This window comes from Apteryx rowi, unplaced genomic scaffold (genome assembly GCF_003343035.1).
Source record: "Apteryx rowi isolate R43461 unplaced genomic scaffold, aptRow1 scaffold_289, whole genome shotgun sequence".
Lineage (NCBI taxonomy): Eukaryota > Metazoa > Chordata > Aves > Apterygiformes > Apterygidae > Apteryx > Apteryx rowi.
Window position 1 is genome coordinate 325,290 of NW_020449296.1, and position 23,335 is coordinate 348,624.

The 23,335-nt window shown below is 41.0% G+C and overlaps 1 protein-coding gene across 1 annotated transcript in view; it reads right to left on the reverse strand.

Annotated features, from left to right (window-relative positions):
* UNC13B (unc-13 homolog B) overlaps positions 1–23,335 on the reverse strand; it is a 189,036-nt gene that overhangs the window by 131,074 nt on the left and 34,627 nt on the right. The window contains 5 exon segments of the mRNA XM_026069194.1: positions 2,357–2,386; positions 2,389–2,464; positions 4,240–4,330; positions 6,143–6,469; positions 21,383–21,605. Of these exon segments, the coding sequence (XP_025924979.1) occupies positions 2,357–2,386; positions 2,389–2,464; positions 4,240–4,330; positions 6,143–6,469; positions 21,383–21,605 (747 nt within the window).

A 23,335-nucleotide genomic window follows, 5' to 3' on the forward strand; every position in this document is an offset into this window, starting at 1 on the left:
AAAAAAAAAAAAAGCTCCCACAGAGGGACTGCAGCAGAAGAGCTATCAGTTAATCTCTCTTTGTAGACAAGATTCTAAGTGTGAAGATGAGAATTATTGAGTCATTCCTCTCAGGGCTGAAAACCCTTGTTTGATTCTGGCATACTTAAGTTTCCTTTTTCACAAGTACAGAAAGAAAACTAGCTAAATAGTAGAAAAGAAGAAAAAATTCTATCCATGCTACCACTAAGCCTTTTTAATGTGCATAGTTACAAATCTGTGCCATTTTATAACCGTCAAGTCTTAATTAAAATACTACATTTCTGACTCATGGTGCTGTAGGATGCATGTATATTATTCACATGAATATTAATCTCTTCCCAGGTAGGAGGCTGAATTGCTCAGGGGATTTGTAATCACATATGGAAACTTCTTGGGTGTTATTTGTTCAAATTCTGGCCAGATCTTTGTTCAAATTCCTGCCCAGATCATTAACAATTAAGAGTCATTAGAACCGTCTCAGTAGCCTATGTGAGAGGAATCCAATAGCTCAGACCAGTGAGCTGGAGTTCCACAAGTATTAATATGAAAGAACATCACGCACTGAGGAATGAGAACAGGGATAAGAGCTGGAGGCCAGTGCCTCCAGTTGCCCTGAACGTTAAGGACATAAGCACCTGCTTCAAGGGCTGGAACGAAAGAGGGAGACAGTCCTCCTGAAGGCTTCCAGGTAATGACAGAAGATGGGAAGATAAACTATAGGCTAGACCTTTTCTAACTACCCCCGAAATCACCTGAAATACCAGATTTTACCATCACATGGCACTTTAAAACCCAGATACCTCTCTGGATAGTCTGTATTTCCGCCAAACGAGGTCTTAAAATGAGCAGACGATGCACTAGATGCAGAAAGCAACTAGCAGAGAAGCTCTTCTACATTAGACTAGAGACAGAGATGAGCTGAGAAGGCAAAGGCATCTTGGAAAACTGAAACAATCTTCCTGATAGCTTGGAAGGAAAGGAGTGAGAAGAGCTAGGTGAACACTATAGAATACAAGCAAGCAAACCAATACTCAAAAAATCAGTTGCTAGAACAGGCTTAAAGAGAAGGGAGTTCAGGAAGCTGCTGACGGTTAATGAAAAAACATTAACTGACACAACCACAAGCTATCCCAGTGAAGAGGAAGGAAAAGAGGTGCAACGAGAGGGCAGTTCAAGAACATCACAAGCTCTTCAGAGGGCTTGGACCTCAAAGTAGACATTTCTTCTTGACAAAGTTTTTAAGGATGAGCACAAACATGCAGGAAAGAAATCAAAAGGCCAAAGAACAAAATTAAACAGCTAGCAGAGAACATACAACATGACAACTGCTTTCAAGAAGGGAAAGCTATCATTAGATGGCATTAACAAGGCTCAAGCATTTAATGCCTTATTTGCTTCATTCTTCACTGGAAGTGACAACTGCAGTCAGACAGCTGACAGAGTTAAATATTGTTTAAAAAAAAAAAAGTTTAGCAAGTTAGGAAATAGGCTCCAATAAAGGAAAACAAATCTGAGATCAAATACAGAAGGTAGTTATTTCTAAATCAGCTGGCCCTGATGAATATTCATCATCAGGTACTTAGATTGCAACACTGACAATCGTCAAGCATTAACACTTAAGAACTTGAAAAACAGGCAATGCACCTGCAGATTGGAAAAGGGCAAAGCTAGCATTTATCCTTAAAAAATGGAGAGAGGAGGATTTAAATAACTATGAAAGAGCTAACTTGACTTTTTTCCCTTCCTGGGAAGGGAAGACTGGAACAAATAATCAGATTATTTGTAAATCACTAGAACATAAAAAGGAGGGAAGTAACAGTTGGCATGGTTTCATCAAGAGTAAAACTGTCAAATGCATTTAACTTCCTTCTATGACAAGGTGAGTTATTCTTAGAGGTAGGAGAAGAACAGTGGAAGTGTTATATCCTGAGTTCTGGATGAAACTGCTAAAATGGATGCAAACATACTGGAAAAAATTACATTCAGTGTAGCCAAACTCAGTGAATGTGTCAAACAGGGTCCCACAGGCAGCTCTGGTAGGGCACAACCTGGCAGCTTGGGCACTACACAACTTTTTCATCTGATTTGAAAGATATGTAGGCACATCAGATTAGGAGGAGACAGAGGACAGTGTGCTTCAGGAGTGGAAAGCAACAAAAAAAATAATGTAAGAACAAGTGCAAAGCCATGTACAGATCTAATCCAACACAAATATAGGCTAGAGAACAACTGACAAAGCCCTTCTTCAGAAAGAACGCTGAGCTCTTCTGATAAGAAGCTAACTGTGTGTCAACAGCTTTACTCTGCAATAAAAAGGCACCATCGCACCAGGGTATCTGATATCTTGGGATATCAGGATCAGAGTCTGGAGAACAAAGTCTTCCTCACTCGCCAGTGCAGATCAGCAGGCTCACCACTAGGCTTCTACATCCAGCTTTGGACACTGCACTTCAGAGAAGAGAGTCATTGATTAAAGAGTACCTAAAAATATTGACAAGAAAAGGTAAAAGAAAAAGGGTCATTCCGTGAATAGGAGAAGAGTGAGTGAGGACTTGGTTCTCTGTTTGCAGCAGCCCTTCTTCACTGTTTCAGAGGGGAAGGGAATCAGTTCTGCTCTATTACAGCTGGTCCTACCCACAAGAAATGGATTTATACGGGGCAAGAGAGATCCAGAGTAGAGGTTAAGCAAAGCTTTTGGACAGCAAAGACAACTAAACCCTGGAGCAGGCTGCTGGAAAGCTCCATCACTTTGATTTTTTGTTTTAAGAGAAGTTTGGACAGAAAGTTGTTAGGCACAGTCAAGGCAAAGCGAATCCTGCTATGGTGTGGGAAGACTGACTAAGGATATTTTGAGTTCCATTTCAAACTAATCTCCTAAGAGATATTTTGTTATCATACCAAAACAAGGATTGCTGTAGCAGCCATCTCAAGGCATAACTTCCTTTCGATTCAGGAGAAATTCACAAAATTTTGATTGATGCTGAAACATCTCTCACTTCTGACAGTTTCCCTGTGCTCTCTCAGAAAAAAAGAGATACCCAGGGAGAGGCATCACTGAATCTCTTGCCCTCTCTGGTATGTTTGTACACACATTTTCCATAATGCACACGACTAAACTGTTTTGCTTGCATGCACTACAAAACTACAACAGAAACTTCCTTTCTACTTAGATGCCAGTGGTGATCTTAAATACCAATTGTTGGGATTAACCAAAAACACTGACAGTTTTGATCCAAAGCTATTCTGCTCAAAAGTGAAGTAATATAGTAATTGGCAGATGGGAAAGAAAGAATTTACAATCTGGATAAGCCAAGGGGAAAAAAAAAGTTTCTGCTATGATGCTTCAAATGTCTTCCGAGACAAAAACTTGCAAAAGATCCAGGAAAAAAACAGAAGTTCTGCTAGGGATAGTTAGATGCTGTAAAATTGCTCCATACAAAAAAAAGTTATAGAAGAAAATAGCATTTTTAAATGAAAGATATTAACTGTGCACATTGGATAGTAGGCAATAGTTTATCATCTGTAGGAAATGAACACACCATATGTTCTATTTCTGTGGGCATACAGATGGATGAAAGTATGAGACTTTTTTTTTTTAAATATATACACACTTTTGGTGGCTTAATTGCTTTTTTCTAAAACTAGTGTTTATATTGTTGAAGAAAATGTCACAACCTTTTTCTTTTGACTTCCCAAATTGAGATTATTTATTTTTAAATCTTACTTTTTGGAGATGGAAATATCAGGATGTTTTATACACTCACTTTTAATTAGTATATATAAATATATTTGATATAAATCTTCGCAAGAAGCATAATACAGTTAACGCCTACTGAGCTAACAAGAGAATCTGGGGTTGGCTTGAAAAGCCATCTAATTTTGAACAGTTTAACATGAACCATTTAGTCCCAAACTTTTATGTTAATTATTATTATTTACAAATTCAGAGCTAATTTCTCTGCTTCTGTATCTTTTCTGAGAATTACTCTCTAGTTCCAAACAACAAACCTCCAAAATGTTTGGAAGAATGAGATAGTTTCAAGACCAAGGGCTCATCACAACATGTTACAGTCCTATGCAATACACTTGATTATCTTTTTGTCTGTGAAACATAAAAACTGTAAGAGGTGTCTCCCAAGGAAAAAGAAATGAAACCCTCAGCCACAGATCTGAAATCCAGAAAGCGCAGAGAAGGAGCGAAGCCATACTCCATCCTACCTCTTGAAGCTGCAGTCGTACTTTGCTAATAGCTTGAATCCAACGGGCTCTCGCTGTAGAAAACAGTGGTGGCTCATTATCACCACGGTAGCTTAAGGACAAGAAACAGAAAAACTGGATATGAAAATTACTCATCTGTAATATTAAAGACTCAACATTACACAGCGCAATCACAGCTTCAATTGCAGAAGTGAAAATAACCCACAGACCCCAAGTAAATACAACCTGACACATGATCTGGGAAGGGGGAAGTTAATCAGATCAAGCCGATTCATCACACTGGTATCACAGCTGCACGCAAGCAGGTAGACTGAAAAATTTCCATCCATAACTATTATTTCCCCCCGGTTGCTGCCAGTCCCTTCTAACTACTGTCACTTCCCACTTACCCCTACTGCTACAAATTTATGGCCCCTCTTCAGTGGGAATGAGTGGAAAAAAGCCTGGCAACAAGGCTTAAGTGTGTTTTACCCACTCTTTGCACCTTCCTCAGTCCACTCTTCAGCTTTTCTAAAGTTTTGAGTTGGAACCTTTTTGCCAGATAACTATGTGTTGCACAGCATGTTTTATTCTCCCTGACCTCATGATACTTTGGGCTTTTGGTTGTATTCCTCCCTGTGTCTGCTGTTGAGGTGTCAGCCATTCTGGAATGAGCCTTTTCCCTGTCTGCAAAGCATCAGGGACTGCTGGCAGTATTTATATATTTATATATTTAGCTTATAGCAACAAGGCACACCATCCGTGCTACAGCTCTAGCTCTGGTGCAACTAAAAGGATTGCTCAGAGCTAAGTTCCCTGTATACTCCAGGGAGACAGGAAAGTGTTTCCAGAGAGTGGAGAGAAAGGGAGGCAGTGATACAGTAATATCCAAGTTAGATGCCTAAATTAGCCTGAAATAGACTGTGTGAATAACCCTCCATGTAAATAAATATAAGCCAGCTATTCTGGGACAAGACTTCTGCTGATCTGTAAGGAGAAGAAGAAAGTGAGTCAGAGTTTAAAAAGAGTTTAACACTTTTTCTAGTCTTGTTTTCCTTTTTTTACATCCTTAGCGTAAGGGTTGCCTCCACACAAACTGCAGGGTTTTGGCTGTGGTTTATTGTCTCACATAAGTACAGTTACACTGGTGTCAAGATATGGTTACCTTCAAAGCTCTGGGCACAGGCAGGCAAACATCCTTCCACGGATGTAATCGAGCCAGACAAAAACAACCCCTAATCTACAAAGCATAACTGTATCCACATTAGGGGCTGCTATGACTTAATTCCATCATTAAAAAAAGCACAGTCACTCCCAAAGCAGAAGTAGTGGAATCGCTGTAAAGCTGTACATCATCCAGAGCATTCCTCCTCCAAACTCAGCTGTGATGGCTGACTTCAATACTGCCAACAGCTTGGAAAGTAAAAGGACAAGAAAATCTGCCATGGTGAGTCAGAGCAACTTGTCTATTCATACCGTAAGTCTACAACCTACAACTACATAAACCTTAATTCTGACCAGCTAACTGTGGCAGCCTACTACAGCAGGAAGGAACTGGTGCAGCTCTCACCATCACTAGATGTAGTGCTTGGTTGCTTGCATGTAAGCTTGATCACACATGAGCAAAGCAAGCAGCAATCTGGGCCAGAATGGGCTCATTGAACAAGAAATAAAACACAGCAAATGAGTTTCAAGACCCTAGCAGGTGTTCCTCTTTACGTACACAGCAAACATAGTTTAATAGCCAATGTCTCAAAAAACATCTGGTCCTGTGCATAAAGATGTTTCATAGATCAGCAACACCAAGTTAGTTGTTAGAGAAGAGGGCAATAATAATGCACACAGTTTGCTCCAGACAACAACAAAGAGAAGAATCCTCTACAAATTAGTTAAAAAGAACTCAACGATACAGCATTTCACCTACCTCACTTGAACTCCTGCATCAACGTCTTTGGGCTTCTCAAGTTCCAGAGGTGACTTAGCTGCAAAATGATCTGTATGTTTGCCCTCTGTCTCACAGATCTTCTCCTCTTCTCCTTTGCCACAAGGCTCCTCTTGCTCCCTGAGCCAGGTCTGGCCATCCTTCTGGTGGCTGCCAGAGCTGTGGTAGGAATGGTTCGACTCCCTTTCCTGGTGGTCATCTTCTTGCTCAGAGCCATGGGCACTTTCATGGGAATGGTCCAGCTCACTTAGGTGAGAGCTTCCCTGGCTGACATTACAAGAGGAGCCATATCTACTACTGCCAGCAGGGCTATGAGAGAATAAGAGATTTCGTCAGGAAAAAAAAGCAGGGGCTTGGAGAAACACAAAGCAACCTGCACATCTAACAACCTGCATGAGACACTAGAAATACTGAAAAGATACGTTGCTAAGTCATATCTAACAACTATGCTCCCTGAACTAGCTCTAGACTACTAAACTTTAAAACTCTGGTAGGTAGTAGAAATACTCAATACACAGCCTACCAGTATACAGACCACATATGTTAATGAATTACAGCAGTCTTTCTGACACCCATAAACTACCTTCCATTAAAGTCAGCTACAAACTGCTGGTGAAGGTATTTTAATAGCCAGACGGGATGAAGAATGGAAACACAGGAATTCAGAATGGAAGTGGTTTTGCCTTCTATGGTTTCACTGCAGCCATGGGCTTTACTATGACCATTTAATTTGACTGTTGCTAAGAACTGCAGTTAACTCTAACATTAAAGTCAAGATTAAGGTTAAGATAATCAACATAAAATCCATTACAAAATTAGAAGCAGTTGTTCATAAAGGGAAGCTGTACATCTCACTCCAACAGAGCTTTCCCAAGAATTTCATTTATATAAAAAAAGCCCAACACAGCAGAGGCCTGACCTCCATGATTCAAGATACCGCTTCCAGGAGTGAATCCCTGGAATCCTCACACAAAATAGAGTGCATGGAAATTTCTCGTGCAGTCAGGAAACTACAGTTGAACCACAGTAGACATTGCAATCCAAGAAATTAAGCTGTACTAATGTTTCTCCTACTTGCACATTTAGAATTTAGATTAATTTGATGTCAGATAGGAAGTTTTGGAGTCCAGTGTAACAACTGCAGGATTAAAAGCACAACAAGTTCCACTTACATTGCCCACAGCTGAAAGCTTAGCAAGTCCCTGCCTTGATTTTTGAGGGTAATTGTAACTTAACACGTGTACAGAACTGAATTCAAATTCATGAAATACTGCTAGCTTCCTTTAGTAGCTTCCCTAACTGCACGATATAACCTTTGCACAGTTTTTAGGAAGAGCAAGCATTAGAATACCTTCACTGATATCTCTGGAAATGTTTTTAAAACCTCAATAATGTGAAATGAACCTATTTAGTTCTATAATGCATTAGTGGTAAGTTAGATTTCTCTCAATAATTAGAAGTGTTTACTTTTCATTTTGAAAACATGCTCATTCCCCACAATGCGTTATCTACTGTTACTTTTTCCTTAGCAAATATAACAAAACCATCACTAAACAAGAAAGCAAAGTGTATTGTACACAGCAGAATTAACACACAAAGAATTAAGTTCTGAAAGGATAACGAAATTAGCACTAAAAGCATCTCATTCAGTGCATATAGTATAAGAACAGGGGAAAACTAATTACACCTACAAAAAGGAAAGGAAGAAAGCTGAGAAAATGGTACAAGGGCCTATGCATACTAGTGCTAACAGCTTGCCACATCCTCTTGTGACAACTATCAGTAATACTACAAACACTTGACAACAAATAGGGATGGGACTGAGCTACAAACATCAGACACCAAGGCCAATATCTACTGCTGCACTATTGCATTATAAATGGTCATTTGCTTTAAACCATTTATTATGCCTAATTTGTAACTGGCCTTTTCTCATTCAGTTGTTCCACACTGTTCAGATCTGCAGGTTGTGTGCTAGGATGAAGTGATGCTCCGTTCGGAGCAGAACTGAGCTCAGTTTCTTTCAGTTCAGGCTGGTTCGTTTCCCGTTCTTCTGCCTGATCATCTCTCTCTAGTTCACCGGAAATTACGTTCTGCTGATCCTCAGACTCTTTATCAACTTTCTCTTCCAGCTCTTTGTTGAATACATCAACAGCAGCACCAGCACCAGATGGCTCTTCAGAAAGTTCATTGTCTACAGTGTCAGTCTGCTTTAAGTACAAATTTACTTCTGTATTTGCATTAGTTAGTTGATCTGATACTGCAGATTTTGTGCTTTCATCTGAACTGACTGTTCCTAACACCTTGTCATCTGGTTTTGACAAAGCCTGAGGTGGTACATGCAGTTCCCTGTTGACAGGGGCCTCCCTGTTGTCTTTTTGCCAGGGAAAGGAGAAATCTAGCTTTTTTCCAAATACTACTCCTTGGGCACTCTCTGGCTTATTCACCTTTTCTTCACTGCCTCCTTCAAACAGAGTTGAAGAAAATTTCTTAAAGCTGGACATGAGGCCCTGGTCTGCCCCTGCTTTATTAACAGAAGGTGGCTGCTGAGAGAAGAATGATCCAAATGGCTTCCCGCTATCAGCAGATGACATAAAGCTGAACTTTGGCAAACTGGGCATGCTTGGTATTTCAAAGACTGGTTTACTGCTGCTTGCATCTGTAGAAACGTTACTAGGTTGATCCTGTTTCTCCATATCACATTTGGAGACAATCCTTTCTCCAGGCACCTTGTTAACTGCTAAATGCTCTGTCTGTTCAGCAGTTCTTCGTTCCATTTCACTTGTTTTCTCCCCATCCAGTGGGAGCAGATGAACACTGGGTTCATCAGCTGGAGCTGCGGGTTCTGTTCCAATGCCACTGCTCAGGTCTAGCTGATCAGCACTAGCATTTGCCTGGTCCCCTGTAACAGCAGGCTCCAATTCAAGTGTAGCATTAAGATCAGATTGGGAGAAGTTTGTGTCTACACTGTTAGGTGGGGCTTCGATTTCCAGTTCAAGCCCACTGCTAGAGCCAGTCTGAAGGAAATTAATGACTGCCTTGTCTGTTGAAGCAGCTGCTTCTTCTGTTACATGTGAAAAGCCCACATCTAATTGGCATGGATTTACATCAGTCTGGTCAGTGACCACAGTCTGCTCTGTATCAACTGCATTACTGAAATCAAACTGGCACAGTTTAGCTTCTACCATCTCAGAGGACTGTGTGTCACTATCCAACTGTAGGACATCCAGGGCTTGATCTTCACTAGAGACCACTGCTTCTAAAGTGTTCCTCAGTGGTTCCTCTCTACAGGCTTCTGCGTTCCTATTTTCTTCAGTTTCTATTTTCATAAGAGATTCTTTTGTGGCCTTCTCTTCTGCTGAAACAGACAACTTATCCTGCTTCAGAGAGCTTGGGGCATCTATTTTAGATGTTCTGGCTGAAGATGCATCTTCTGTCTTTATAGAGTCTGGAATGGACCCAATGATATCTTTCACGCTACCACTCTGAGGTTTAGTGGTGGCTTTTGGAGGCATCTCTTTTGGAGTTTCTTTTGGACCTTTAAAGATGCCAAAAAGATCATTTGCGAAAGTTGGAGCTGGACCACTTGGGAGGGATGAGAAACCAAAGAAAGAGGTGCTCTTCTTCTGTGCAGTAGGAGGTGCTGGAGCTTCAGGTTGTGAGAAGAAACCAGATAGCGTTTTAGGAGGTCTCATTTTTGTCATGAAACTTGAAAACATTTCAACTGAAAAATCAAGTACTGATTTATCACTCTCCAATTCCTTAGGTCTGTTTTGTAAATTAGATGCATCTGGCATTTTAGAGAGAGATTGCAGCTCTTGTGCTTGTTGTAACCCGTCACCAAGAGTTTGCTCAGGTAATTTATGTTCTAGCAACTCATGCCGTTGTAAACACGCTACTTCTTTAGAGACTGCCTCATTTGTTATGTCACTCGCAATATTTATGCCATTTAGATTCACTGAATCCCTTTTATCATCTAAGACCATGCTATAATCTCCATTTTCAGAAGTTTGTTCTTTTGAAGAATAAGGCTGCTTCTTATCAATAGAAAATGCAATGCTGTCCATCTTCCCTGTACTACCCAGAATATATTTTTCTGCCTCTAACAAAATAGCTTCTTGGCCCCGAGAAACCTCCTGCATACTGGGAGTCTCAAAACAAGCATCAGAAACAGCCGAATTGGTTACTGCATTGCCATCAGTCTGCAGAAGATTTTTTCTGTCACTCTCTTCAACTACCTCAGCAACATTTTCTACAATATTTTCCGCTTCCAGCACTTCTGATTTATTTTCTGAGAGAGTGAGATTATTAGATGTTTGTTTACCAGTCACTGCTGCAATAATATCATCAACCTCTTTTTTGTCTGCATCTTGTTGCCTGGCAGGTCTGCTAATTCTGACACCAGAGTCAGTGGAAATACTTTGCTTCATATATGGCTTGGAGTTCACCGATTGAGCTCGTTTTGTATCATTCTCCTGTCTTGGGGCAGTTTGTGGCTTTTCATCCAAAAAAGATGTCAAATTGAAGAAGCTAAAGGTAGTACTTCTTTGAGGCATGCTCTTCTCAGCAGCTGGACTGCTGGAAAAGAAGGAGGGCAGACGAAACAGCCCCTCTGTTTCTCGTTGCTTTGCACCAGCAGGAGCTGAAGGCATTGGCTCATCTGAACCAGTGAGGAATGAGAATATGTTCCTACTGGTTGGTTGTGCTGGCTGTGATTTTGAAGTGGTAATATCTGACAAGTTGAAAGGCAAACTGAAACCAGATTCTTTAGGTGTCTGATCTGGCTTGCTTGGCTTTGTCTGATTAACTGTGGCACCTAAAAGATTTGCTCCTTGTTGCTTTGGTGTAACCGTGGGCACACTGTTTTGCTGCACAGCTGAATGACTCAGTTGGCCTATTTTGGGACCTACACACATTGGCTTCTGTGAAGCATTTCCAGGAGGAACTCTTTTGCCATCAGGAGACTCCTCCTCAGCTTTTCTGCTCAGGTCTTCCATTTGCACATCAGGACTAGGGGAGATCTGCTTGTCCATGCCTTTCGCTCCTACACCTTCCTTAGGGGCGGAGGACAGACATGGCATACTGGCGCTCTGATGACCAACAGGCTTTTCATTCTTTTCTTTCGACTCAGCCACAGTTCTGCCATTGGTTTTCGGCAGAGTCATAGCACTCGAGGTTGGTTGAGAAGAGACAGTCTCCACTTTGAAGAGATCTCCAAGGGATCCAAACAATGATGAGGTGCTAGAGGTTTCCCTCTGTTCCAGTTGTATCATCTTTTCTGGTTTATTGCTTCGATTCTTTTCCAGATTTGGTGATGGCTGTGGTGTTTTGCTTACTTGTGTTTTAAAGAAGTCAAAAAATCCAGAAGCTTGGGGTTTGTTGGCAGTTGAGCTTGCAGAAGAATCTTCCCCGAGGTTGAACAGTTTCAGAGCACTTTTAAATAACGTCTCCTCAGGCTCGGCGACTGGGTGGCTCTGACCTGGCTGCGACTGTCTGGGCTCATTACTACTCTCATGGCGTTCAAGATGCCTAGAAACTGGCATTGCTTTAACGGGTCTCTCTTCTCTTATGGGCCTGCCATCTGGAATATTTTGGCTCAGTTGAGAAGGAGATTTTTTTAATCCTGTTTTTTTAACACAAAAGATTTCATTCTGATTTAATTCATGTTTTTCACTTCTAGTAGACTCCAAATTAAATTCTGATGAAGTATTTGTCCTCAGTTCAGATGTAATAGGATACTTTTGCCCTATTTGTGCTTCATCTCCTAATTTTCCATTCAGTGCAAGCGATAAATCATCAGCTTTATTTTCAGGTGATTTTGACTGCACATCTTTTTTCTTCAAGGCAGAATCTTCCCGAGAGTCAGGACCTGAAGACTTTCCAATCAGGCCACCCAAAGCAGAAAATAAAGAGGTAACTTTGTTCACAGGTGTTTTCTTATCTTCTTCAGTCTTTTTCACTTCTGTTACTCTTTCAGTGGATACCACAGTCTCTTCAGCTTTAGGAGTAGACTGAAACAGATGGAAACCAAAGAATCCTGATGATCCACCCTCAGTAGTTGTCACAGGGACAGTCTTATCCACTTGCTTGGTATGGACTTCTTTACTCAGTGACTTATTAAAAGCTGCTTTGGAACATGTTCTAAGATCAAGGGTTAGAGGAGATTCCTCTGAATAATTCAGGGTTTCTGTTTCAGGTCTTAAGTCTACTTTGAGTTTTTGAAGTTTATAACCTGAGAAGTCTAACGGCTGCTCTCTCTGATAATAAATAGATTCTTCAAACATCTGTGAAAAAGTCTCCAAGTTCATGTTCATTAACTGATCACTTCTCTGCAAAGCTACTGACAAATCCAGAGGTTTATTGGTTGTGTAATCATCTAAAGACTCTTCTTCAACAAACCAGAACAGCTCATCTTCACTGCCCAGAGGGACTTTAAAACCACAAACAGCAATCATGCTGTCTTCTAACATAGCTCTTGGAACAGAACCCACGTGAAAGTTATAATCCCAGCAATCTAGATAGGAGTACGTTTCAGGAGCACACACATAGACATACTGCCCAGTTGGATCAGTGAGCAGCGAATACACGTACTGGCTATCACTGTACATGTAGTACCCACAATCACCATCTTCTGATGGCCACCATATACCCTGTTCAAGCATCATTAGCCACTCCTGGTACTCCCAGCTATAGGAGGAGTACATAAAGCTCTCATCCATACTTAAAGTCTCTTGGTCAATTAGGGTCCACATAGTTCCATCACCACCAGACGAATAACTTAAATCCATGGGCATCTCTTCTAATGAGTAACTGCCATCTATTTCAAATAGAAAATTGCTATAATTTTCATTGAGAGAATTAGTAGTCTGTTTATCATTTTCTTCTGAACAAACATCTTGAAACATTAACTGGTCAAATGATTCATACGACACCACACTTAAATCTAAACTCTGTCCATCAAAATTGGCATTAGTTTGCCAATCCATTACATTTGCATTTCCATCCTTTTTACAGAGATTCACTACCATATCATTTTCTGGCCAGTTCAAGAAATGAGAGGGCGGAACAGAATTCTGGTTTAATACATAGTAAACTGGTAATGCTATTCCATGAGTGTCAGCAGCACATTCCCCCACGTCATACTCCCATTCAAAGCTAGAATGACTTCTTGTTTCCTGATAATCTGAGTACTGCTCTATAAAGTTATGGCTTTTATTAGTCACAGTGAGAAATTCATTTGATCCTTTGTTTAAAAGGGTTGGAAGAACTCTAGATTCTGCATCTTGATTTGGGATATGCCTGCTATTTACAGGCTTTCCAGATAAGTCTTGTACTTTGTCCTGAGGATTTAGAGCATCATGGAACACAGCATGCCCACACTGGGGAACATGAGGCTCAGCTTTTTTATTTACTCTTGTACCGGACAGGTAGCCGGTATTTTTGGAAGACTCCATTTTCACATTTTCTGGTTTCTCCTTTGGTTTGGGCAGGAGATTTTTTAAGAAGCTGGAAGTTTCGTGCTTTTCTACAGTGCTGCTTTGAGTATCAGAAGTCATTCCCAAGTTGCTGGATTTTCTCTCAGAGCGAGAATTATCACTTCTATCAAAAAGCTTCATGAAGCCCAGAGAGTTTGACTTCACCTTCTCTTGCTTACTTTCAGACACATTTTCACTCAAAGCAAATTTAAATAAGCCAGAAAATAATCCAGGAGAACTGGTTTTCTGGCCATCGCCTTCACTTTTAACAGTCAAGTCTTGATTATTGGGTGTGTTTTCATTGGAAGAGATGTGAAAAAATCCAGAAAGAAAACCTGCTGTGTGTTTCTTCTGCATATCATCTGCAGTTGTAGCTTCTGGCATTTCACCGGAAGAAATGGATTCAAATGAGCTGTCATTTAAGCCTGGTGCATTTAGTCCTTCTCTCAAGCTTCCTTTTACATTTCTAGGTTGTTCCAGAGCGCTCTTAGTTCTCTGCTGCTCATCTGCAACCTTGAAGGTACCAGAGGCACTCTCCTGGTGTTTATTTCTGTTTACTTGGGCACTAGAAGGGTTTTCTTTATTAATATTTTTTGTTTGTACAAGTTCCTCCTTCTGGTCTGATAAATTTGGAACAGAGCTAGACTTTAATGAAATGGAATTTTCTGAACTACTGCTTCTGCGTTCAAGTGAAAAAATGCCACTAGAACTCTGATGATTTCGTTGATCCTTTGAAGCTGCTAGACTTTCCGCAGAAGAAAATTTAAACAAAGAAGGAATAAAGCCTCCTTTTTCCTTTGTACTCTCCTGCTTGTCTGAAAAATCCAACCCACTGAAAAAAGGAAGTTTCCCAGGGAAAGGAAATGAATGTTCATCATTTGATGAACTGTTTCGTCTTATATCCTCTTCAGACTTGTGGCCTTTAAAAAGCCCTGATGTACTTTCTTTTTGCCCTAGTTCAGCAGAAGGAAGCAACAACTGACTGAAGGACTTCTCGAGTGGACCAAAAAAGTTATCAGATGCTGTAGCCTGATCTGGAGGCTGTGAATGAACTTCCACATTACCTCTACTTTGCTTGTTTCCCAGTCCATGATCCGTAGTATGCCAATTCCCTAAGGGACTCATAGGATGCTGCTCTCTGGTGGTGTGTGCACCCTCTTTGACAGTAGTGTCCAGCTGATTTGTAACAGGACGCAAATCTGACTGTGTTTGTGGCGCATCCTGTTGCTTGGGAGACAAGAGACCGTCAAAATTGGCTTTCAGACCAAAGGAACTGACCGAGTTTGTAAGCCGGCCAAAGACTGAAGACACAGAAGTGCTATTTGTGTTTACTTCTCCCTCACTTCTTGTCTTGCTTGTCTGTATTTCCGGAACATTACTGTTAGTCCTGGCTGCTGGCTGCCCAAACAGTCTCTCACTTATGTTTGCCTCATCAGCTTTCACATGGCTGTCCTCCTTGGCTTGCTCCTCTTTTATGACTTCTTGTTTTGGCACTTCCTTCTCAGAGAAGATCTTTAAAGGATTAAACATGACTAGGACAGAATTCATAACCGAATGCTGGTTCTGCTGGCTGCTGGTGGCAGTTTCTTGTGACTGCTGAGGACGATATGGTGTGGAAGCCTTACTGTTCATCTCTGTGGTTTCTGGCTTGCTGGAGTTTGCATTTGGGGCTCTTTTATCACCACTTACCTGAGATGGTAGCAAAGAGTGAATGGAGAACTTGGTGTCAGCTTTACTATCCACCATCGCTCCAGAAGATGAACTCTCACATTTGGGCTTACCAGGAACTACAGTTGAGATTCCACTTTCTGAGGAGTTTCTGCTTTCCGTTTTCTCCGGAGTGGAAGAAATAAGCTTTTCAACAGAGGCTGTGAACTGCTTTGTGCTTGATCCCACTTTTTCAGTGAAAGAGCTGAACAGGGAATTCACTGTATTCTTCACACCTGACAAGTCCGGGAGAGGTTCAGATTTGCCCTTGCTAATCTCCTCTGTGGCAGGAAGTTTGGTCTCTTCAATTTGCCTGCCCTCTACTGAATTACCAGCGTTATCCTGCTTCAGTGACACGCTCTCAGCACTTTTTTTGGTCTCTGGCAACGTACCAAATTTGTTGATCTCTTCCTCTTTTTCAGCCAAGTATTCTGAGACTGTCTCTACTAAACACTGAAGTTCATCCATCGTGTCTACATAATCCTCGCTGGGTTCTTCAACAGGAGAAAGTGTCAAGTCTTGCATAGGATAATTATGCTTGCTTCCTTTAGTCCCATGGTTTTTATCACAGCTAGCCTTTAACTTGGACTCAGAATTTGGAGGGCAATTAACAGTGAAGTCTCTCAAAGGGCTGATGTCAGCCTCGCACCACATTTGTGAAAGCATAGCCAGTTCCTCCATTTCATCGTCTGAAACAGGTGAGTACTGCAACTCGTCGGAAGCACTGCTGTCAGACTCCTCAAGGATATCCAGGGGCACAAAAGCATCATTCGACTGCCTCATGTGTTTCATGTCTTCACTGCTACTGAGGTGAAGTGAGCCCTCGGGGTTCACCCCCTGCTTGTTGGGCAATTTGCCACTTTTAACCATCAGGCCATTTTTGTATGGGCGCAAGATGGGATAGGCAGGCAACTGTTCTTTATTTTCAGAGCTTCTGGCAAATTTTCCAGTTCTAACATATACTGGGAAAACATCATTAGGTTTGGAAGTAGTTGGCACACCATTGAAATAAACTGTTTTCTCCCTAGGAAATTGCAGGCCTCCATTGCTTTGCAAGCTTATTTGTTCACTCTCGTCAAAATTATTGTATCTCAGTTTCTTTTTCCTTCTCCTATCTATTGTATCATATTCCTGAGGATACCTAGGGATATCTAAAGATCCTGACTCCACACACACATTCTGGCAGTACCTTGATCTTGCACAGTGATTAAAATTTTCCCTTTTTGAGAGAGTTTGTCTCTTTTTTGTTTCCTGCCAACTTCTGTTTTTATGGCTCCTTTCTATGAATTCCTCTATTAGCAGTTTTCCTAGCTCTTCATAGTTACTCTCCTGTTCTTCTTCTCCATCTTCAGAATTAAATGGAATGATCCTGACTCTTTCATTTCTAGCTAGAGATCCTTGTCTAAGACAAGAAATAAAGGGGGTGGGTGGGAAAGGAAGAGAGGCAGCAAGAAGAAGAAAAGGGAAATAAAAGTTAAAAAAAAAAAATCTTTAAAAGGACAGTTTCAATGGGGAAAAGATAGTAATGAAAAACATGCATTAAATAAAGGAAAATTAAAATGAGAAACAGTCAGAGATAACAAAACTAAAAACCTGTCAATCTACCAGCATTAAATTTCAATCAAACTGTCAAAAAAAGCAGCATGGGTTATGATATCCCACCAGTTACATTTGCAAAAAATTAACAAATGCCTGTTTGAGGTAGAACAGCTTTCTGTGATCAGTTGAAGGGACATAGCCTTGGCTGTTCAAATACTCTGCTGATTGGCATTTTTCAGCATGCTGAAAAAAGTCACTTATTACCATAACAGGACTACTTTGAGATACAGTGCCCCCACACACCATTCCACTACGCTGTGCCTGCATGTCAGTCACTCTAGGCGGGAGACTTTGTTTTAGCAGTATTCATATAGCACACGGCATGCAAACTTGTGCACACAGACAACACTAGGAGTTCTGGCTACTGCAGCAACTTCGTTTTGCTGGGAGTGCTCTCACCGCAGCCAGGGCAGCCCCTCTCCAGATGCTCTGCAGGGCAGGCAGACCCTGCACCCTGGCCACAACTAGGTAGAACTGAGCTCATGTCTCAGGACCCTGCACAGAGTGAGACTGGACCATTTAATGGGTTATTTGAGCTCCCGAGCCTGGCATAGATACAGGACAGCCTGATCCTCTTCTGCTCTCTTCCAGGGGAAACTTGCCCTCCAGCCTGCTGCCCACATATGTGCACAGAGTGACTTTTTCCCCTACCTTTGAGAGGGCCCCTACCAATGCAAAAGGAAAATCCTCAGGGTCACTACCATGTTATAAGGCAAAACAACACATTACTGATGGATATTAGCCCATCAAAAGCCTCAGATGCTTTCCAGGGTCTATACGTTCCCCTTATGATGCCTCTAAACAGACTCAGCAATCCAAACTTGCCCACTGTGGGAGAATGGATTACCTAAATTTCCCACCACCCCCAACAACAGCAGCAAGAAAGCTTCCTCCTGATCTAAAACTTCCAGAAAGAGTTCTTGGCAGTCTACACAAAAAAGAACAACCAGGTAGAAAGTGGATGTAAAAATCAAAATGATTATCTAAAAGATACGCAGCAGGAAAGAAGTAAGGAACGTAAGGACACATGTCTTGACACTGCAAGAACAGAGCAAGAGATGGGAAAGAGAATATGGGCACTGTATGGATACTGCTAATGCAAGTCTTCATCCTGAGAGCCTGAGTTGCCTGAGGCACCCCGACAGAGGATGCTGATGGGCTAGCACAGAGAGAAATGGGTCATTGCCTTTTCACTACTGCTGGTTTAGGGTTTCATTTCCGTCAGTATTAGCTAACTTACACTAATTGGAAAGATACTCATTACTTTAAATGAGCCCTGTTATACACAGTTTAGAAAATAGCCACATCCTTCCTGCTTGCAATTTTAAGCCAGTAATGAAAATGTTTATCTTTAAAAAGATAATGAAATCGAAAAATCTCCCAGGGCCACCACAGTTGCTGGATCAAGCCCTTCCAAGTCTCAGCTGAAAGCAAAAGGAGCTACATGAATGCATGAAGAGCCATTAGCTGTAAATGCTGAACCAATAATTGACTAATTTAGGCATCAAAGAAATTACTTTTGTTTCTAATTGAGCTCCCCCTCATAAGAGTTTCCCCTGCTACTCTACAAAGCATTTCTTTTACAAAAAAGAAAGCAATGACAAGAAGTCCAACACATGAGAGAGAGGAGAAAAAGGTGATGACATCAGCCCAGCATTAAACTACCACAAATAGGAAACGCAGCCAAGGCAAACAGCAAAGATCAGCTGAAATACCTCACAAGACCACTTCACAGCAGCAACAGCAAGGAGACAAGCACATAGGCTGCAAAGAGGTTAACCCACCTATCGGGCAGATCTAGAGAGTGCCTGCTCTCGAGCGAGCACTGGCGGCTTGTCATTTGACTAGACTCAGATGTAGATTCTGGGTCAGTTTGGCCACTCACAGTGGAATCTATGCTATCATAGCACCTTGGAAAAGAATAGAGCAAGAGCAGGGAGAAATGAAGGACACACGGTTACAAAGTGCTTCCAAAAACGAACCTTGCAAAGAAAAATCAGAGCTTAAAAAAAAGAAATCTGTGGGAAAGGTGTCTGCTATTCTGAAGTTGAACTGGCTATTGGGAGCAAAAATACTCCAAGGACGATCAAGAATAGTATTTATCATCTTCAGTGCAGAGGTGAATAAAATAAGTGTCCTTCTATCACAGGAACACAGTCACCTTGAACAGCTGTTCAAGGTGAACAGGAGAATGAGAACTTTTCCAACCAAACCAAATGTTGTTAGGAAAAAAAAAAACAAAAAACAAAAACAGGTGTTAGTAGAACCAGTTTCAATTGAAGCATTTTGACATAGACCAGTTTTCACCCAATTCAAGACAGGTTCCAGCAGAACCTTGTCTGGTTCCTCTGGGTCTGCCCAAGAGTCTGTAACAGCTATTCAGTCATTTCCTCAGCAACCATGAACAGGAGTCTGCCAGGAATGCCGGTTTCATTGAGTGGCTGCCTGGTCCACGGCACTTCCAGCTGCTAGGAGCAAAAGTCAAACACATTTTGGTTTTGCAATACTCAGCTGCAACTGAGTTTTAAAAATATTAAATAATCAATTGAGTTTTGAAAATAGTTAATGTTTACTGAAATGCCTCTTTTCAGATGTCTCTAGTTAGAAATACCTTCATGGTAAGAAAGAAAATCCCCTGTAGCTTCTCTGGAAAGCATAGTTGCATGTCCTAAGTATTAAGATTAAATATGTAGCAAAAAATTTTGCTGGGCACCTGGAAATTGCATGGGAGAACAGCAATGCTGAGAGGGAATTGATCACTATCTGGGACTTGTTTTCCTGGAGTGAAAATAATTTTAGACAAAGCATTTAGCTTTTAAATAAAGTTTACCAGTCCTGACACTTTCATATGGATACATTCAGGAAATCAAAACAAATAAAAAAGCACAATATTTCATTTTGTTATTCCTTAACAATTCAAAACGGAAGTGATTCTTTAGAAGGACATGTTACAACCACCACATTTATCTATCAGATAGGGCTAAAAGTTCACAGTCCACCCCAAGCAAGGTGGGCTACCCAAGTCCCTTTCTATTGTCTACACCAGCCGAAAAAGTCGCATGGCTGCAAAAATATCCAGCCACCACTGACTTCCTCAGTCTGGGGCCCCAATACCTGCTATTCAGCTTGGCCCATCTATAAAGAAAATGTTTCAGTTCATTACCACTGCAAACCAGTAGCACAGAATAGCTTACATGAGACTATTCCTTGCATTAGGCATTTAACAGACTAGGAAAAAACAGTAAAAATGACATATCACATTACAGTATATGCATTTTTGGTGGTACATTTGCCTCTGCTATATGAAATCCTAATACCAGCGACAACATTAAATGCTACTATTAAGTCAGCTTCAGCTTTCACCAAAGAATTTCGATTAACCATAAAAAAGTCAAAGTTTAGCCTCAGCCATTCACCGAGGAGAACAACAGAATCCAGGCTCAGGCTTCACGAAACAAGAACATTCTTACCAAGAAGGATGAGGTAGAACGAATCAATTAAAACGTGTAAAACTCTGCACCTCCAACTCTGACAGTGTTTAAGCAACTACCTCTTCCTTCCCATGCTAGAGGCAGAAGCAGCAGCATGTCCTGGTCTACAGATCCACTCCTATCAAGCTGACTACTATTGTCCAAGTTCTTCTTTCTGCTTTCCCTTAACATTTACTCATCTTTTACTTTGAACAGCATTCTTGTTACATTTGTACTACTCCCAGCACAACCAGCTCTAGTTCACAACCATTTGATCCTTGTAAGTTAATGGTCTAAAGCTTAATACTTGGGTCAGGCAAAAGCGGTTGTGAAACTGCTGATTTATGGTTAAAAGGCCCTAAGACTTACATGTTTGTCATGAGCAAAAGTCAACCCCATAGTGAAGGACATTACTTAAGAAGATGAAGAAAGTCAATTTAAAGCTGTAAACTTTATCTTTCACACAGACCAAAAAAAAAAAAAAAATTAGCAGTTAAAGACCTTCTCCTTTAATATGATGCATGGGTAGAGCTAACAGAAGAACAAAAGCTAATCCAAAAAAGAAAATACATCTGCCCCCAGCAAGAGGAAACTCATAATAGGATAACTCTGTCAGACTATGTTTCACTGGCTTCGGAGGCACACTCATACACTGGTACCAGAACAACCCATTACTAAGTGTTCCGGCCTTCAAAAGGGAAAGAAAAAGCACAATCAAGAATAAATGACCTCATATTTGAGCACATATTTAAAAGGTTATTTACTAAACTGCAGGATCTGGTGTAACACATAGCCCTATACGTTCATCTTGTTTCACAGCTGAGTCCCAGTGTGAGCAGATATATTGTACCTTCTCATTTCAAGCCTTTCAAAGCCCTTGATCTGTCCTCCTCTGCTAGCACAGAAACTTCAGGTTCTGCACCATGGAAGATAAATAGGAAAAGAAGAGTTACCCAGAAGACAGCACCCACCTGATGGCCACGTGTTCCCGATAATCCAGATCATAGTTTTGTAGCGAGTCAGCACAGGATTCCCGCAAGACCCCTTGCTGCTGCAGGCGCGATGGTATGGTGAACTGGTGCACAGAGGCATTGGGCTGTGCAGTCGTGTGGTACGGAGGAGGAACGCTGTTACTCGTCTCACTGCGATAGTCACTGTCTCGATCATCCACAGCACTGTCAGCATCTTCAAAGGCTAAGAAACAAGAGTAGTTAAGGGCACAGCTCTCTAACGCTGCCTTGCTGGGGCAGCGAAGCCCATTTAGACCTCAGAAAGCTACAAGAAGAGGCTATTTCTACTACAGATAGGTCTTCACCTGTAGCTGGTTAGAAAACCTGTGGTTCTCTCAATACACACTGAGGAATTCCAGTGATCACCTCCACGCTCTCCTTTCCCACTTCCTATCAGAAGAATTTATTTCTCTTTAGTCATTCTTAATAAGCAGGAGATTAAGAATTTATTTTAAATCAAGAAAATTTTCAGATTCTTTGCTGCTGCCACAATGAACATTTAGATGTTGGAAAAAAAACATTCACTTATGGAAAAGGGCTCCTGCCTGGAAATATTTGTGCCTTTTCACCATAATACCATCTCTTCTCAGCATCCTTAATCTGTGTTTTAGAGGGCTGAGGGGTCAGGAGGGCTGTTAAAAGTATTAGTTTTTAAAACTAAGAGAAATTAATGAAACAGTAGGAAATTCAAGGCAGTCAGTAGGAAAATCAGAAGAACTGGGAAAGCAGCTCTGCTTATATGCAATTATTGCTTCTTCCAGGAAAAAAATGCTACATTTAACCCACCAAGGTAGGTTAGCTTGTTAAATTTAGTAGTCGACACTAAAGACAACCTTTGCAAAGGGAAAAGTTCCCCTTCCATGAGTCCCTCTCCCTGGAGAAGCACCTCTGCTTGCTAACCCTTCAGAAAAAGAGAACAAAGAGTTATACTGAGGAACGTTGCCAAAAATACAATATTGGTACACTGCTGCGTTTGGCTATGCAGAATGCAAGGTCAACTTTGCAAGCTTACAGTGAAATAAAAACACTGGTAAGTTAGTGGAGTGCACCGTTAGCATGCTTGAAACAAAGGAAAAATAAAGATCAGCCATTATTCACCAAACCCACCACCAAAAGCCTGCCTAAAAAGGACAATCAAATTAAAGCACCCTCTGGTAAGTTATTCAATGGTACGCGCCCTCATCAGCCATTCACCGTGAGTCTGAGCAATGAATAAAGTAAAAGTGCTGTCTGTTTTCATGCCATTTAATTAAAAAGAGTTTAACTGCTGAAATTCCAGACAGACATGATGCACAATGATGGCACACCTTTTTCCTTCTACTGGAGCTTCACACCTCTCCAATTCAACCTCTGTTTTTTAATCTAAGGTAAAGTCTGTTTGTTGTTAGTGATCTTTTCAGTTCCTTTACAATAGAGCAAGGTTACATCAATGCCCTAAAGCGGATGAAAAAGGAGAAAACAACCCCAATATAAAACATGTCTGCACATCTATAAACTGCTGGGGGGTGGGAAGCTCTACCCTCTCAAGCACAATCAATTCAATTTGATTGTCCACAATGAAAACAGAGATAAGACTCCTGCATTTTAGTAGTCTAAATGCTGCATAGCTCTTGTCAGTCTCTAGTCAACTGAATAAAAATGAATAGCAAAACATATATTGCTTTATTTGGCTTTATTAAAAACAAAATGTCCATCAATTTTAATACAGTTGAGTGCCAAAGAGAAACACCAATGATTTGCTACACAAAAATGATTTGATATGCCAAAGTGCCAAACTGTTTTGAAAAGTACCATATTTTCAATCTGTGGAGCAAGGGCTGAGCTATTTGTAGATCACAAGACACACACCATCCTCAGAAGGGTAATGAGCTATTACTCGGATGAGCAATGTCATTGCTGAACACTTGAGCCATT